Below are 14,807 nucleotides of genomic sequence, written 5' to 3' on the forward strand. Positions count from 1 at the left end.
GGATAATCAAGCCAACAATGTTTTCCCATGGGAAGGTGGTTTCACGATGACAAATGACCGCCTTTGTTGGGAGATCAATCATTTTCCATGGGAAAGTATAATCACTAAAAGAGTATTTCTAATAATAGCCAGAGGACATTTAAAGTACTTGGTGGATATAAATAGTCTTTAAAAATATCTTTTAATTCGAACACTTTCTAGGAGTGTTAGGAGTTTATGCCAAATATTGTTCATAGCAAAATAAAATTGGCATCCAATGCATTTGTTTTTCGAACTCCATGCTGTTAGGTACTGCTAGAAAAGTATCTCAGGCATTTTTGATTACCCTAATACTAATATAGACTGAAATATTTTAAATACCAGAAAGAGACATTATTAGATAATTGTTTTTTGGTCAATATTTGAAATATGTATTACACCAAGTTAAATAGCGAAAACAGATATTTGATATCTCTTAAAATCGACATAAAAATGTAATAAGTATCAACTTGTATTACATCCCTTTTATGAAAACAACATTTGCAAAAAATAATTCATGTCTTCGTACGTTTCTTCAAGAGCAATGAAGGTTAGACGTAATGCATACCTAGTAACTGGGTAACTGTTAATTTCATACAAAACAAAGATCGCTTTAGAAGGTTAGCTATTGATTTAGATTGGTTTTGTGTTAGCAGTAAAATTTGTCAAAATCTGATATGTTTAGTAAATAAAAAATCATTTACTGGAGTACATATAGATTCCTACCTTTAATAATTCGGTTGATTTGTACGCATTGCGGTTTTCTTATTTTTTTATGATATTTTCATATTTTCGTTCTTGTAAGCAATTTAATGTCGCGGTTATTGTTTTAGATAATTACAAATGGAAAAATAAACAGCCTTCTTTGAACTAATGAGGTAGTGTATTTCCCGAGACTGTGTTATTTATTATTGTTTTTTTATTTTTTTATTTTTTGTTTTTTATCAATTATTTTAAATTTTAACAACTTACAGGCGTGAAATTCAGGAAATATTATACATAATTAAATATGTTAGAAGATCCGTTGGAAGAAAGAATGCAACCAAGCAAGATAAGATAGCAGACTTGGTTTGATTGAGTCTGTTCATTAGAGGTTATGGAATATGCAACACCCCTCACACTCACTAGCACCCGCTTAAGCGGCATTCTTTTAAAGTATAATTGAGTGTACTCAATGATCCTAAAAGATCAGAAAATATAACAACAATGAGTCCAGTACGGGGAGACTAATTTCCTTCTTGTATATCCCACATCAAGTATAAATTGTTCAATACAGTTGATTTAACCCTTCAGTTTGGTTTTGTCATTCCTCCAGAACCAAAACGAAGTGCCATGAAATGTGGATAAAATATAACAAAACGTGTAACACTTCTGTATGGAACGCCTAGACTGTCTTGACATGATGCTTATTACCTAGTCATATGCAGTTCCAAATGTATTCGATACAAATGAAAATTTGTCTTGTAGGTAAAACAGTTTGTTATGTACATTCACTAGCTTGTCCGATACATTTCTTAGTTTGTATTTTGCATTTACTAGTTTGTGCTTTACCATTGATAGTTCGTCAAGTGCATTTTCCAATATATTCGGTAAAAATCATAATTTGTCTTGTAGACAAAAGAGTTTGTATGTACAAATACTAGTTTGCCCGGTACATTTCTTAGTTTGTGTTATGCATTCACTAGTTTGTGATGTCCAATAGATAGTTCGCCATGTGGCTTTCTTACTAGCGAATGCACAACACAAATTAAGAAATGTACCGGACAATTCAGTAAATGTACATAACAAACTGTATTAGCTACATAACAAATTATGATTGTACCGAGCATATTGGGAAAAGCACATAACGAACAATTAACTGAACAGCACAAACTAGTGTATGCACAACATAGACAAATAAATGTATTGGTCAAACTAGTAAATGTACATAACAAACTTAAGACAAATTATAATTTGTACCGAATATATTGGAAAATGCACATGATAGTTTAACGGAAATATCACGAATGAAGCGCGCTTGTGTCGGTATGTGTTCGGATTTAGAATCTTTTATCAACAATTTATCAGGTGTATAAATGACGGCATCTTCTTGTAACAGTGAAAACAATGCCCACGTTTATAGTTCTACCTCAATAAATTGACCAACTGTGTAATAGGAATTTTGTGCAAACGTTTTATTTAATGGTTGAACAATGATTGCAACTGCTTCTTGTTACTTTTTTGCCATCCAAATTAGCCGAAATGTTTATAAAACATGGTAACCAGTACCAAGTAATTCACTTCTATCTGATTACTGTATAGCTACAATAGGTCAATCATTGTGTTTAAAAAGAAATAATTTTAAAAGATTAAACATATTATAAAATAATATATTAGGTGTGCTTCCCAAACTTCAACTTCAACATTATGTTCGCCATATTAAGCTCGCTTTTGCCCGGAGGTCGACAAAATCTTGACAGCGAATGAAACATTGTTGTTATGACAAGTTATTTTAAGACTGTGTAACTAATTTTCTAAGATATCTTTTGATTGGATATATAGCATATAAAAGGTCAATGAAATACTGTTTAATTTTCCAGTTTTTATTAAAAGGTTTTTCTATATTACGTAAACAGCCTATCAACATCAACACAATTGATTTTGACTCAAAATTGATATGATCGATGTGTAGAGTAATTACGCTTTTTCTATTGATGAAACACTGTAACATTGCCTACTATCATTAATTTTGACTGCACACGGCACTTCTGTAATCGCCAGAATATTACTTTCGTCGCATTCAAAGTAAAACAAAATAGATAAGTAATAATAATAAATATATATTTTGAGTCAAGTTTATTATATATTAGAATATAATCCTACAATTCAAACCAGTCTCTTTGGAACTATTTGTTGTGCCAATTAAATATTACACCTGATTATTCCCTGACAGTGTCAGATATGCAATTTATAATATCGGGTACTTGGTTGATAGGTTTGAGCCGGTAGACCTGGGAAAGAACAAACAGGGGTTGATAGACATTGAGTTTTGAAAAGTGTTCATTGATTAACTCATTCAAGCTCATTTTCATAGGTAAAAATGTTGTTTGCTCAATATGATAGGATTTTGTCATGAAAGTAAACACTGACCTTCGACTTTTATAAATTGATCTAAAACGTGCCGGCTATTGATTACGTATAGTACTTGTTTGGTTATCAAAAAGCTAAGCATGACCTGAAACTACCAACCAAATCATTTAAAAATAGAAATGACTTTCATTTGTTTTGATAATTAACACGCATGGTATGATCTTAGGAAAGGAAACATCATTGATAGCAAAATAATTACACAAACTATCAAATCGAATCTACGGACATTTTTATAAAGTCCAAGAATAACCAAGGGCTAAAAATGCATTAGACAAATTAAAGCGATATTTTTTGTTTATACTGCATCTGCCTTTCGTAAACAAAACACAAAAAAAATGTACAGAAAGAAGTAAAACATAAATAGTTATTCTTGATTTATTTACTTTAGTTTCATTTTCATAACTCTAGATAACGTATCATATTTTAACGCCGTTGTGCTTGATAACGTTTGAGTTTCATTTTTTCTTAAAGATGTTCTTCTTGTATCTTCTCTTACTTCTCTTTATAGATTCATTCTACAACATATCAACTGAAAATATATCTTGGGAGGTTTTAGAGCATCATATAAATAATGTACTGCCAGGAGGACGCTACACACCTCCTCGCTGCATATCTAGATGGAGGGTTGCTATCATTGTTCCCTACAGGGACAGAGAAAATCATCTTAAAGTGTTCTTGAGAAATATTCACCCATTTCTGCAACAACAACGACTCGACTACGGGATATTTGTAATAGAAATGGTAAGAACAAATCCTTGTTATTGATTATAGTCTAGACCGATTTTGCAGATATATGCTTATTTAAGAAGTTACAAGCATTTTGTACGTATTTGGTCCAACATACTTTTTTAAACATATTTTGGGTATGCTGAATCCAAAAACATATGTTGGCTATCTGGCAAATGCCTCTGAAAGGGTTGAAAATAGGGGCAAAATGACCACTTATTTTTATGATTTTTATTTCCATTGATATTTTTATGATACAAATGTTTATCTTGAGATATGTTTTAATATATTGTTTCATATTTTTAGTATAATTGAGTTAATATTTATCAGTAAAATATTTTACAAGTTAAAACTTTGTACTTCAGGGGTTCAAAAAGGGGAATTTGAAGACAATTATATATTTTTTAAAGAAATATTCAACGTCTTTCATAGAATAGAAAAAAAACATGAGAATAAGTATTAGATTAAAAGTTTCTGCTGGAATTTTGATGTCAGAAAGAAAATTTTTGATGAAATGATTTTTGCAGTCTTGAAATAATCAAAGTTTAAGACAAAAATAATGGAGAAATTAAAACTTAATTAACATGACATTGTCTATAATAGAGAAAAGAACATCATGTATAACATATGTAATCCTGGTTAGATTTTATTGAACAATAAACTTTTTTATATCTAAGCATAATAATAATTGGTGAAAATTAACTGTGACAGGGATGAAGATTATGACTTATTTGAACTTAATTAGTATAAACAATCCAGGTCTCTGTTACAATAACAATATGAGTCTGATCATGTCATTGTAAAGTCCTTATCTAAACACTCCGGAATGCTTTACCTGTTCATTAATCTACATTAATTCTGACAAGGACACACTCTTTCGTAATCATTACGGTTTTAGAGGTGTCAAGAATACTTCGTATATACATTAAATTCTAATTGTATTTATTTTAACTTTCAATATCTGTGATACATTTAGTTAAAAGTATTTGTTTAAGCTAGCTTTATATACTATTACTGATTGTGAATGATAAGTAATACAATATTATTTTGTTTTTCATAGATGTTAAAATATTCCACATTAGGAATTAACATGACTTTATACTTAAAGAGACCATTTCAAGATAGCTTAGAAATATGCATCATTTGTCAGGAGGCAAAATCTGACAAACTCGAAACTAAACAGCCTCAAGGCATAACAGCTCTAAGCTGAATCAAGAAAAAATTCAGAGATTATTCTAACAATGAAGCCATTAGAAGAATTGCAAAAAAAAAAAGATGAAAATGACAAAATACATTGCCATAGAAAGTGTTATTCTAAATTTGTTCACAAAAAATCAAATACAAACTCTCCAGTCAGAGCTAAGTGTTGATATAAAACAAGCCTCCAGACAAACATCAGATAAAGCTGGATCCTCGTCAGACTTACTACATACTCCTACAAGGAGATCGGTTAAAACCAATATATATGTGTATGTTCTGTCAAAACAAAAACATGAAAAAACTCTTAAACATAACCACCTTCCAAGTATGTGATAGTATCTTAAATGATGCTAAACTTGACAACACAATGCGATTGCGTCTCTGATGTCAACGACCTCACAGCTGCAGAGGGCAAATATCAAAACAAATGTTTAAATTCTTTTCAATACGGAGTTCACAAAACAAAGTCGGACAGCAAAATACAGATCTTGCCATGATCTTTCTTATACATGAACTTTAGTATGCTGCAACGAAATCGCAAATACTGTAACTTTCAGACATTCGGAACAGATACTGCACACTTATTGAAGAGACTTCTTCAACAATTCTTGTGTCATTTAATTCTAGAAAATCATCATTCAAAGAAGCCCTACAACGTAAATTGAGAAACCAGTTTCAGTTTGTAACTCCACTCCATACATACTCTGATGAAAGAAATGCACTTCTTGTTCCATATGAATGTGCTGTGTCAATGCTTAGTGATGCCCATTATGATACTACTTACAATAGTGATGACTGGCTGACAAAACCGAAATATAATTCAAGTGACGACTTCTTGTCACTGGCACAAGTAGTACTTAAATTAAGGGCTAATTTGCTCTCTCTTGAAGGACATTCTGGACTGAGTGTGAATGAAAATTATTAGGTATGAACATACGAATTATGCACGTTGGGGAACTGTCTATCTGGCAGATGCACATCAGCTGCCTCAAGAAGAGATGCAAGAGTTCAGAAATGGCAACTTCGTTGTTAAGAGGTCAAATTCAAAATCCAATCAAGTGGATCCTGATGAAAGTTAAGAATGGCTGAATGCAACTGAGAAGAAAGGTGGAGGAATAATTGGTATAATAATAACCCTTACGGCTTTGACTAGATGGTCTTTATCGTACAACCTGATGTTGGCTAGAATAGCAAAAAAAAAAAAATAAATAAAAAAAAAAAAATGAATAAAACGAAAATACATTCAAGTCAGCACAGTGTTAGATAAACCATCAATAACTGAAGAGTTGCGTAGAAATTTACTTGCCTTCCATGCTCTCGCTGGCTGTGACACAACATCGTATTTCTGTGGAATATCTAAAACATCCGCATTTAAGGTCTTTATAAGCAATGCAAAACTGATAGAAGGTCTCGGGTATGTACAACTGTCTGATGAAGTAATGAAAAGCTGTGAATACTTTATTTGCAAGATGTATGGCCAAGATACTGTTAGTACTGACAGTGCTCGAAATGTAATGTTTGGCAGGTCTACAAGTCCTGAACACATGCCCCCATCCCCCAACCAGTGATGCATGCTCATTTCAGATTAAAAGAGCTCATTATCAAGCTCTGATATGGAACCAAGCAACTGTTCCCAATCCAGACCTTCCTGTACCTACTTACATGGGATGAAAGGTGGCAGATGGCACACTTAAGCCTGTTCTTCTTACCCGTGATCCGATTCTTCAAGCTTGTATTGAGTTCATTGTTTGCAAGTGTACATCTAGATGTAGGAATCTCAGATGTAGATGGAAAACGACTGGGCTTTTATGCACAGATATATGTCAATGCGATAAAAGCATTACCAGCTGTATGAACTCGAGGCAGTAAATTAACATATAAAATGGGACTGTGAACGGATATCTTGAGGTTCAAATATTTCAGTCTATATCAATTTTGAAATAATTATATGATAAACAGTAAAACTTTAAACTGATTCAAAATATAAAATGTGTGTACTGTATTCAACAATAGCTTTGCAAACATATCCAACTTCAATTGATTAATATAAAAATAGTCAAGTTAGCGTTGGTTTTTTTAAAGCTTTTTTTTTCTCTCAATTGAGCACACATTTGGATTATTTCTCTTTGAAAAAAGTGTTGTCTATTTCATTTGTTACTCTGTTACACATCATTTTGATAAAGAAACCAGTTTCATCCATTATTCAAATAGTTGTGTTGGTCAAAGAATTGACATTTGTTTTAAGTGATTTGTAGAACGTCCAGAACTTATCCTTACTCTAGAAATAGTCGGAAACTAGTTTGATGACTAATATAAAAAAAATTTCCAAAGAATTGTAACCGAGTGCATTTTATATTTGATATTGCTTTAAATAAAGCGTGCATGAAAATAGCACACCTACAGTTTCAGCACTATCTTTGATGTAAAGAAAAGGAAAAACACATTTTGAATATGTATAGTGTTTTTATACAAACAGCTCTACAGTGGGACTTTCCTTCTGAGACATTTTTTTCTTTACTTTAATTTGTTGTTAACCTTAGACAGTTAACAAATATTAGGTGTATGTATGCTTCATAAGGAAACCAATATTTTCTATCAATGCTAATTGCGTTTTATTTATATCATTTCACTTTGTCAACTATGCTGTCAACTATCACTTATGTCATAGAGAGGGATAGGTAGTAACCACTCTAAAAGATATATTTAGATTCTGTGTACTTTGGTATTACTTCTTCTCTTTTAAGATAATAGATAAGGATTTCACTCAAGCCGGTACTAGGGGTTGTGAGGGTTATTGCACATTTCATATCCTCTCATCAACAGACTCACAGAAGTCAAGCCTATAGCAATATATTTCGTCTATATAGGGATCTTATACGCAGTAAATAAACCCACACTGTATTTGTGTTAGGAATAAGTTCATAAAAAGTTTTGAAACATATATCGAAAAATGTTTTTAGTCCTGTCATGTTGTAAATAGGTGTCCCGAGGTATGTATGTCGCTATGGTGATGACGTGTTTGTTACCTATTGTTTAAAGTTACTTCATCACATTACAGTAGGTGCGAAAACCTTGGGCTGTACATGATGAGAATGACTCAGACATTTTTAAAATACGATTAATAAAGTTATGATTCAGAAAAGAAGAATGTCAAAAACACCCTGTACTAAGCACCGTAAGTGTTGTCATTTCGTATTTATACTCATCATTCAAAACAAAGTATTTGAACATGACATGTCTGTAAAACGGATATGATACCACAGTTTAACAAATGATACAAAAAGATCTAGTCTAAGTTCATCAGTATCTAAACTTTTCTCCGGTGAAAACAAAGGAAGAATTCTGTCTTGTTCCATGGGAATGTTGCTTGTCCCCTTGCGAATTCGATCAGAGTCTTACTATAACGTAATTATATCAAATCTGGCTTACTTTGAAAATTAGGCATAATTTGCCAATATCCTAGGAATTTTGACCTTTAATGGTATTCTCTGTTTATACTCGGATATTTGAATAAAGGTGAATCATAAGATGAAAGATGTAATTTTAAGGAGATGTCGCCTTCTAGGTTTCATGATAAGGGCATGATGAGGCCAAAGATCAAATAAGCACATTCATATATACCAGTGTAAACTGCTGTTACTTTCATGTACCATCCTAAATTTATTAAAGCATTATATATTGTTAAAAGTATCAACATTATTTACTTCTGCCCTTATTGGCATATATTTTGTATCTATTATGGTCTGCCTTTATTTCTGGAAAATGTGTCCTGTGATGACAAGCTTGTAAATGCTTGACAGCTATGCTAATAGTTATGTTTCATCTGCGGAAATATTCTGAACCATCGTATCCATGGGGTCATTTCAAGGTCACAGTCAGGTCAAAGGTAAAATGTAAAAGTAAAATTTAGAATGTTTTCTTTCTCTTAATCGCGTTTTTACGTATTGATGTACAAAAATACATCTATTATCATTACTTACAATTTTTATCTTAGTTTGAGTATGAAGAAAGTAAAATTCCGACGAATACAGTAGTGCTATGTGCAGTCGGGCAAATTGAATTAATGATAGTAGGCAATGTTACTAGAAAAGTAACAGTGTTTTATTGGAAGAAAAGTAAATGAAATGAAAATGATATAGGAATTCATATAGGATCGGGCTGTATGGAAATAATACAAAATAATAACACATAAAGACATTTCATACAATATATACACGGAACGAGGACAATACAACATATAGACAAAATACTGATATTCAGTGGTTTTGGACCTCGTGACATACTCCCCCTCTTCGAATAATATCGCCCCGACATTCAAAATAATCTAAGTATACCAGCTTGGAGCAGAATTACTAATGTACTATCAACGTGATTCTAGACTGTAAAGTAACTAAACTACTCACTACAATAAGTCATATGTTTACTACAGATATACGTGTACAAACACTTATAGTAACACCTTACATGGTTATATAGCAAACAAAGTTCTTCCGTTTCAACAAGACTAACCACCGAACATCGAACTCAAGGATTTCAGTACTTTTATGTGATACATTCAATGAACCAGGTGTATTGACGTGCAACATATCAAATACAACTATTATACACTGTACCATATGCGAATAAAATGAAAGTGGCCAGTATCACTTAAAATTCCAGCTATCTGATCTCATCAACCCAGGTTTAGCTCTGGTTCGTCTGGGCCTCTGCACCTGTTTTAGATCGTCAGGCTTACCACGTAGAGCTGGTATTACATATTTAGCACTAGGAGCCGGGCTGTGTTCTGTCCTTTCAACAGGATCTGCCTGATCTGAAACAGAATGAGAAACATCATTTGTTAGGGACGTTCTCCGTGGTGTATTCACAGATGTATGTTGAATGTTCTCTGTCTCAGGAGTACCCGAAGAATGAACAGAAGTTTCCGGAGAAGAATCTTGTGCATTGAGGGAAACACTTCTGGGAGAATTTAGATTTGGACAGGGTGGGGTTTTGTTCAAAGGAATTCCCGTAAGGGGGAGTAGCAGGTTTCTGTGAAGAACTCTAGGCTTTTCTCTGCTATGCTCCTTCCCATTTCGAACATTGGGATACCTTCAGTAGGCTTACCAAAAATGATGTACACGTCCTTCTCCCATCTGTCTGCTAACTTGGCCTTCCCTCTGATGCCAGCATTCCTTACAAGGACTCTGTCTCCAACCTCAAGCTTGGTTTCCCTTACCTAGAGATCATGCCACCTTTTGCGTCTTTTACCTTGCTTCCTGGCTTCTCTGCTTGCTACACTATAAGCAAACTTCAGTCTGTGGCGAAGACCGGAAACATTGGACTTGTCCTTGACCTCAGATTTATCTGGTTCGATGCACAAGAACGCATCGATTGCAAGCCTTGGATGGCGCCCAAACATAAGAAAATGGGGTGTGTAAGCAGTTGAAGAATGAGGGGTAGAGTTGTAGGCATGAACAAGGGCCGGGACATGAGACTTTCAGTTGGTCTTCTGGTGATCTTTTAATGTTCCCAACATATTGAGGATTATCTCATTAAATCTCTCCGGCATTCCGTTGCCTTGCGGATGATAAGGGGTCGTTCCGGACTTGTCAATATTGGCGATCTTGCAGAACTCCCGGATCACTTCACTTTCAAAATTTCGACCCTGATCACTATGGATCCGACTAGGGAAACCATTGTGACAGATGAAATTTTCAAAGAGAAGCTTTGCGGTAGTATGTGCAGTCTGGTTTTAGGCTGGGAGTGCCTGGGCGAACCGAGTAAAATGATCGGTTATGACCAAGATATTTTCATAACCACCACGGGACATCTCAAGGGATAAGAAATCCATACAGACAATTTCCATAGGATAACTGGAATGTACAGGATTTAGCTTGGCTGCAGTCTTATCCAGTCTCTTCCGTCGAATACACCTAAGACAGTTACGTACTCTATGTTCAATGGACTGCTTCATCTGGGGCCAAAAGAAACGAGATCTGACCAAGGAAATAGTACGGGAACAACCCTGATGACCTGCCTCTTCATGTAAGCCTTGGAAAACAAGGTCCAAAAGATGTTCAGGAAGAACAAGTTGAGTGACGGGATAGCCATTGGACATATGTATGAGATAGAGGTTACTCCACTCTCTGAGGTAAGCTCTCACCTGTGATGTCTCGTGCGCCTTCAGACGTTCAGTGAGTCTGTGACCTATTTCAAGAAGCTGAATAACACGGGTCAGAGTTGGATCAGTTCTTTGGTCCTGCTTCCAGTCTATCGACTTCAAACCACTTCCAACAGGTACCTCATCACGGGGGTTGTCAGTAAGAACTTGCCGACTGAAAGAAATACAGTCAACAGCTGGTCGCTGACTTGGACCATCAGACGGAGCTTGAAGTAAAGCGTTTACAGCATCAGAAAGAAGAATGTTAGAGTCATGACAAGAAGAGAGAATTCTAGACAATGTGTCGGCATCGATGTTCTCCTTACAAGACCTGTAGTTCATCTTGATGTCATAGGTGGACAAAGAAGCAAGCCATTTGTGGCTAGAGGCATCCAGTTTAGCAGAAGAAAAAGCATACTTAAGTGGGTTGTTGTCGGTACGGACTTCCACAGAGTTGCCATATAGGTGATCATGGAACTTATCGCAAACAGCCCACTTGAGAGCCAGGAACTCAAGCTTATGAGCTGGATAGTGTCTCTCATTTCCTCTCAAGCCCCTGCTTGCGTAAGATACAACATGCTTCTTTCCATCAGGTCCAATCTGATAAAGAACGGCACCTAAATCACTGCAACTAGCGTCGACATTAGAATAAAAGGTTTGGTGTAATCTGCGAAAGCCAGGACTGGCGGAGAGGTCAATTTCTCGGTCAAGGTAGAGAAAGCTTTCTGTTGCTCTGGACCCCAAACAAAGGGAACCTTTATCTTACGAGAGGCCTTGTTTGTAGATATTCCAACTAAGAGATCGTTCAAGAGCTTGGCAATCTGAGCATAATTTTCCACATACCGTCTGTAGGAGCCGGAAAAACCTAAAACGCTTTGGAGTTCCTTAATATTTGTAGGAACTGGATAGGTAAGAGCTCTGATCTTTTCAGGATGGGTTGCAACACCTCTGGAACTCACAATATGACCAAGATACTGAACCTGAGGTCTAAAGAACTCACATTTGGATCCCCTTAACCTGAGGTTATGCAGCTCGAGACGTTGAAATACTGCTTCAAGACGCCGAAAGTGAGAATCAACAGAATCGGATAAGATAATGATATCATCAAGATATATCAAACATTCTCTGAGATGGAGCTCTCCCATACAACGTTCCATCAAACGTTGGAAGGTTGCAGGGGCGTTTGTAAAACCAAAGGCCATCCTGTTGCACTCGAAAAAGCCGAGTGGACCAACACTGAAAGCGGTCTTGTGCTTATTCTCCTCTTTGATGGGGACCTGCCAGTAACCAGAGCGAAGATCAAGTTTAGAATAGAGAGTAGAACCAACAAGAGAGTCTATAGTTTCATCAATACGAGGGAGTGAATATTCATCTTTGATGCTGCAAATGTTCAATTTCCTGTAGTCTATGCAAAAACGCAAGGAACTACGTTGGAAGAGAAAGGATTTTTCGAATCCCGGATCGCTCCAGCATTGATCATGTCTCGCAGGTGTTCACGAACCTCTTCTTGGAGGTATGCGACGGTAACGATCTTTAAAAGGAGTGGGATCAGATAGCTTGATTTCGTGCTCAACTAAGTCTGTTGAACCAAGATCTGTAGGTCCGGCCGAGAAAATATGTTTCCACTTACAAAGAAAGGAAATGGCTGCATGTTGTTGTTCAGAAAATAGTGTGTCAGTAGGAATCGTGATACCAAGATCTTCCAAAGACTTGGTAGAGTTGTATGATTTATCAACAATTCCTTCACAGGGATCAATAGACCGCACAACAGAAACATCCTGTAAATTACAAAGTGTCATTCTAGGATGTATAGATATGGGTCTGGCAGTTAAGTTACTTACACGCACAGGAATTCTACAAAAATAGCTACCTGGCTGCAACTTTACTAACCTAGGACAAACATTCAACATCAAGGAATCAGTAGACTCTGTTACACCTGCTGACATGTTGCCAACATTTCTTGCTTTGCCTTCAAGAGTCGTAGTCTCATACGGTTCCACGATAACTCTGCGTTGATGAAGAAGTGTGACGGGTGTGGTATTTTCTCCGGGCAGGGAAGCCAAGACCTCCTACAGAGAAGATGACAATCCTTGGTTCCATATGACTTTAAAAAGTTCCTAATGTTGGTACCTATAATCAACGGGACAGTGAGTGAATATGCAGTGTCAGGGACAATCAGAATAGGGACTGGAATGGTAGTTGATGTAAAAGATGGAAAAGAAACATCTAAAACAGAATACTCCAAATATGGTATCTGAGAACCATTAGTAACGTCCAAACTGAAGTCTGAAAGCTGACACAACTTTGGCAGTGGGTCTAATGATTTGAAAAAGGCTTTACTGGCGGTAGAAACTATAGATCCGGTGTCTATCAAACATTTTGTCAAAGTAACATTGATAAGAATATCGGCCCCATTAGATGTACCAACAAGTGGCAAAGACGAACTAGGGCTAACACTGTGATGAGCTCGACCTTCGATCTGCCCTACGACGAAGGTCGGTCGGAGTTTAAATCTGGATTGTCAACATTTTCTTCCTTTGGAGTATCTGCTCCTTTGGTCTTACCACCGTGCCACTGTTTTCTACTGGCTTGGTTAGCTTTCAAGTCTCTAATGTCCTTCTCCATGCCAGAGATTTTGGCATCCATCCGTTCCATTTGCTTGGTCATGCTCTGCATCTCCTTAAGTAGTCTACTTTCTACGGTGGTAGCGTACTGTTTGGCAGCAACCGGGTCAGCTGTATCTGACTTATTGTCTTCAAATGGAGAGGATTTTTCCTGTTTCACTTCAGGTTTACATGCTTTGAAGGTAGATGTTGGGGTTCTTCTAGACTGGCGAACATCCTCTTCTATGGCTCTCAGCTCTTTTCGAAGCGTGTTATAATCCATGTGCTTCTCGAAGAGGTACCTTGATGCATTCTTCAGGTCCATATCTCGGAGTTCAGACCATAGCCTACTCCTCAGCATGTTGTTCCTGCTTGTTCTGCTAAGAAGTCGCTCTAGACGTAGACTATAATCTGCAACCGACACCTCTACGTTCTGCTTCTCGCTATAAAACAGCTGCTTGAGTCGTTCGCTCGACTATACATTGCCATATATACCCACCAGTTCAGCTATAATTTCTGCAACAGATGCATATTCACCCAAACGGAGAAGAACACCTCTGACACTACCCTTGAGGGACTTACGGATAGCCCCCCTAATAATATGGGAGGGATATATGCCCTCATCAAGGAGACAATTTATATCATACCTCCAAATTTCAAAGATGGAAGAATTTAACTTTCCATCACCAGAGAAAGATGGTAACCCAGGAATGCGAGGATGCACTTAATCCATGCGAGGGGTCACAAAAGATCTATCAGCATACTAGGGAGGCTAGATCCTGGAAATAAACGGGCAGTAGTAGGATGACGAAAAGAAGCTTCATCAGAATGTGGTCTATCTGCACCATATCTACTGAACCTCCTATTATATTCTCGTATTGGGGTCGGCGTCACATTATACGTGGTAGTATGGGATATACCTGTAGTACGTGGGGTACTAGTAAACTCACTGACATGAAATTTGCAAGACTTGCGTAACTCTGAAGCAAAAA

The 14,807-nt window shown here is 36.2% G+C and overlaps 1 protein-coding gene across 1 annotated transcript in view; it reads left to right on the forward strand.

The window, feature by feature from the left end:
* Positions 1-14,807, forward strand: part of LOC123530156 (beta-1,4-N-acetylgalactosaminyltransferase bre-4-like) — a 43,185-nt gene that overhangs the window by 16,342 nt on the left and 12,036 nt on the right. The window contains exon 3 of the mRNA XM_053550302.1: positions 3,656-3,888. Within this exon, the coding sequence (XP_053406277.1) occupies positions 3,656-3,888 (233 nt within the window). The remainder of the gene's footprint in view (positions 1-3,655; positions 3,889-14,807) is intronic.

Source organism: Mercenaria mercenaria, chromosome 8, assembly GCF_021730395.1.
Source record: "Mercenaria mercenaria strain notata chromosome 8, MADL_Memer_1, whole genome shotgun sequence".
In the NCBI taxonomy this organism is placed as follows: Eukaryota; Metazoa; Mollusca; class Bivalvia; order Venerida; family Veneridae; genus Mercenaria; species Mercenaria mercenaria.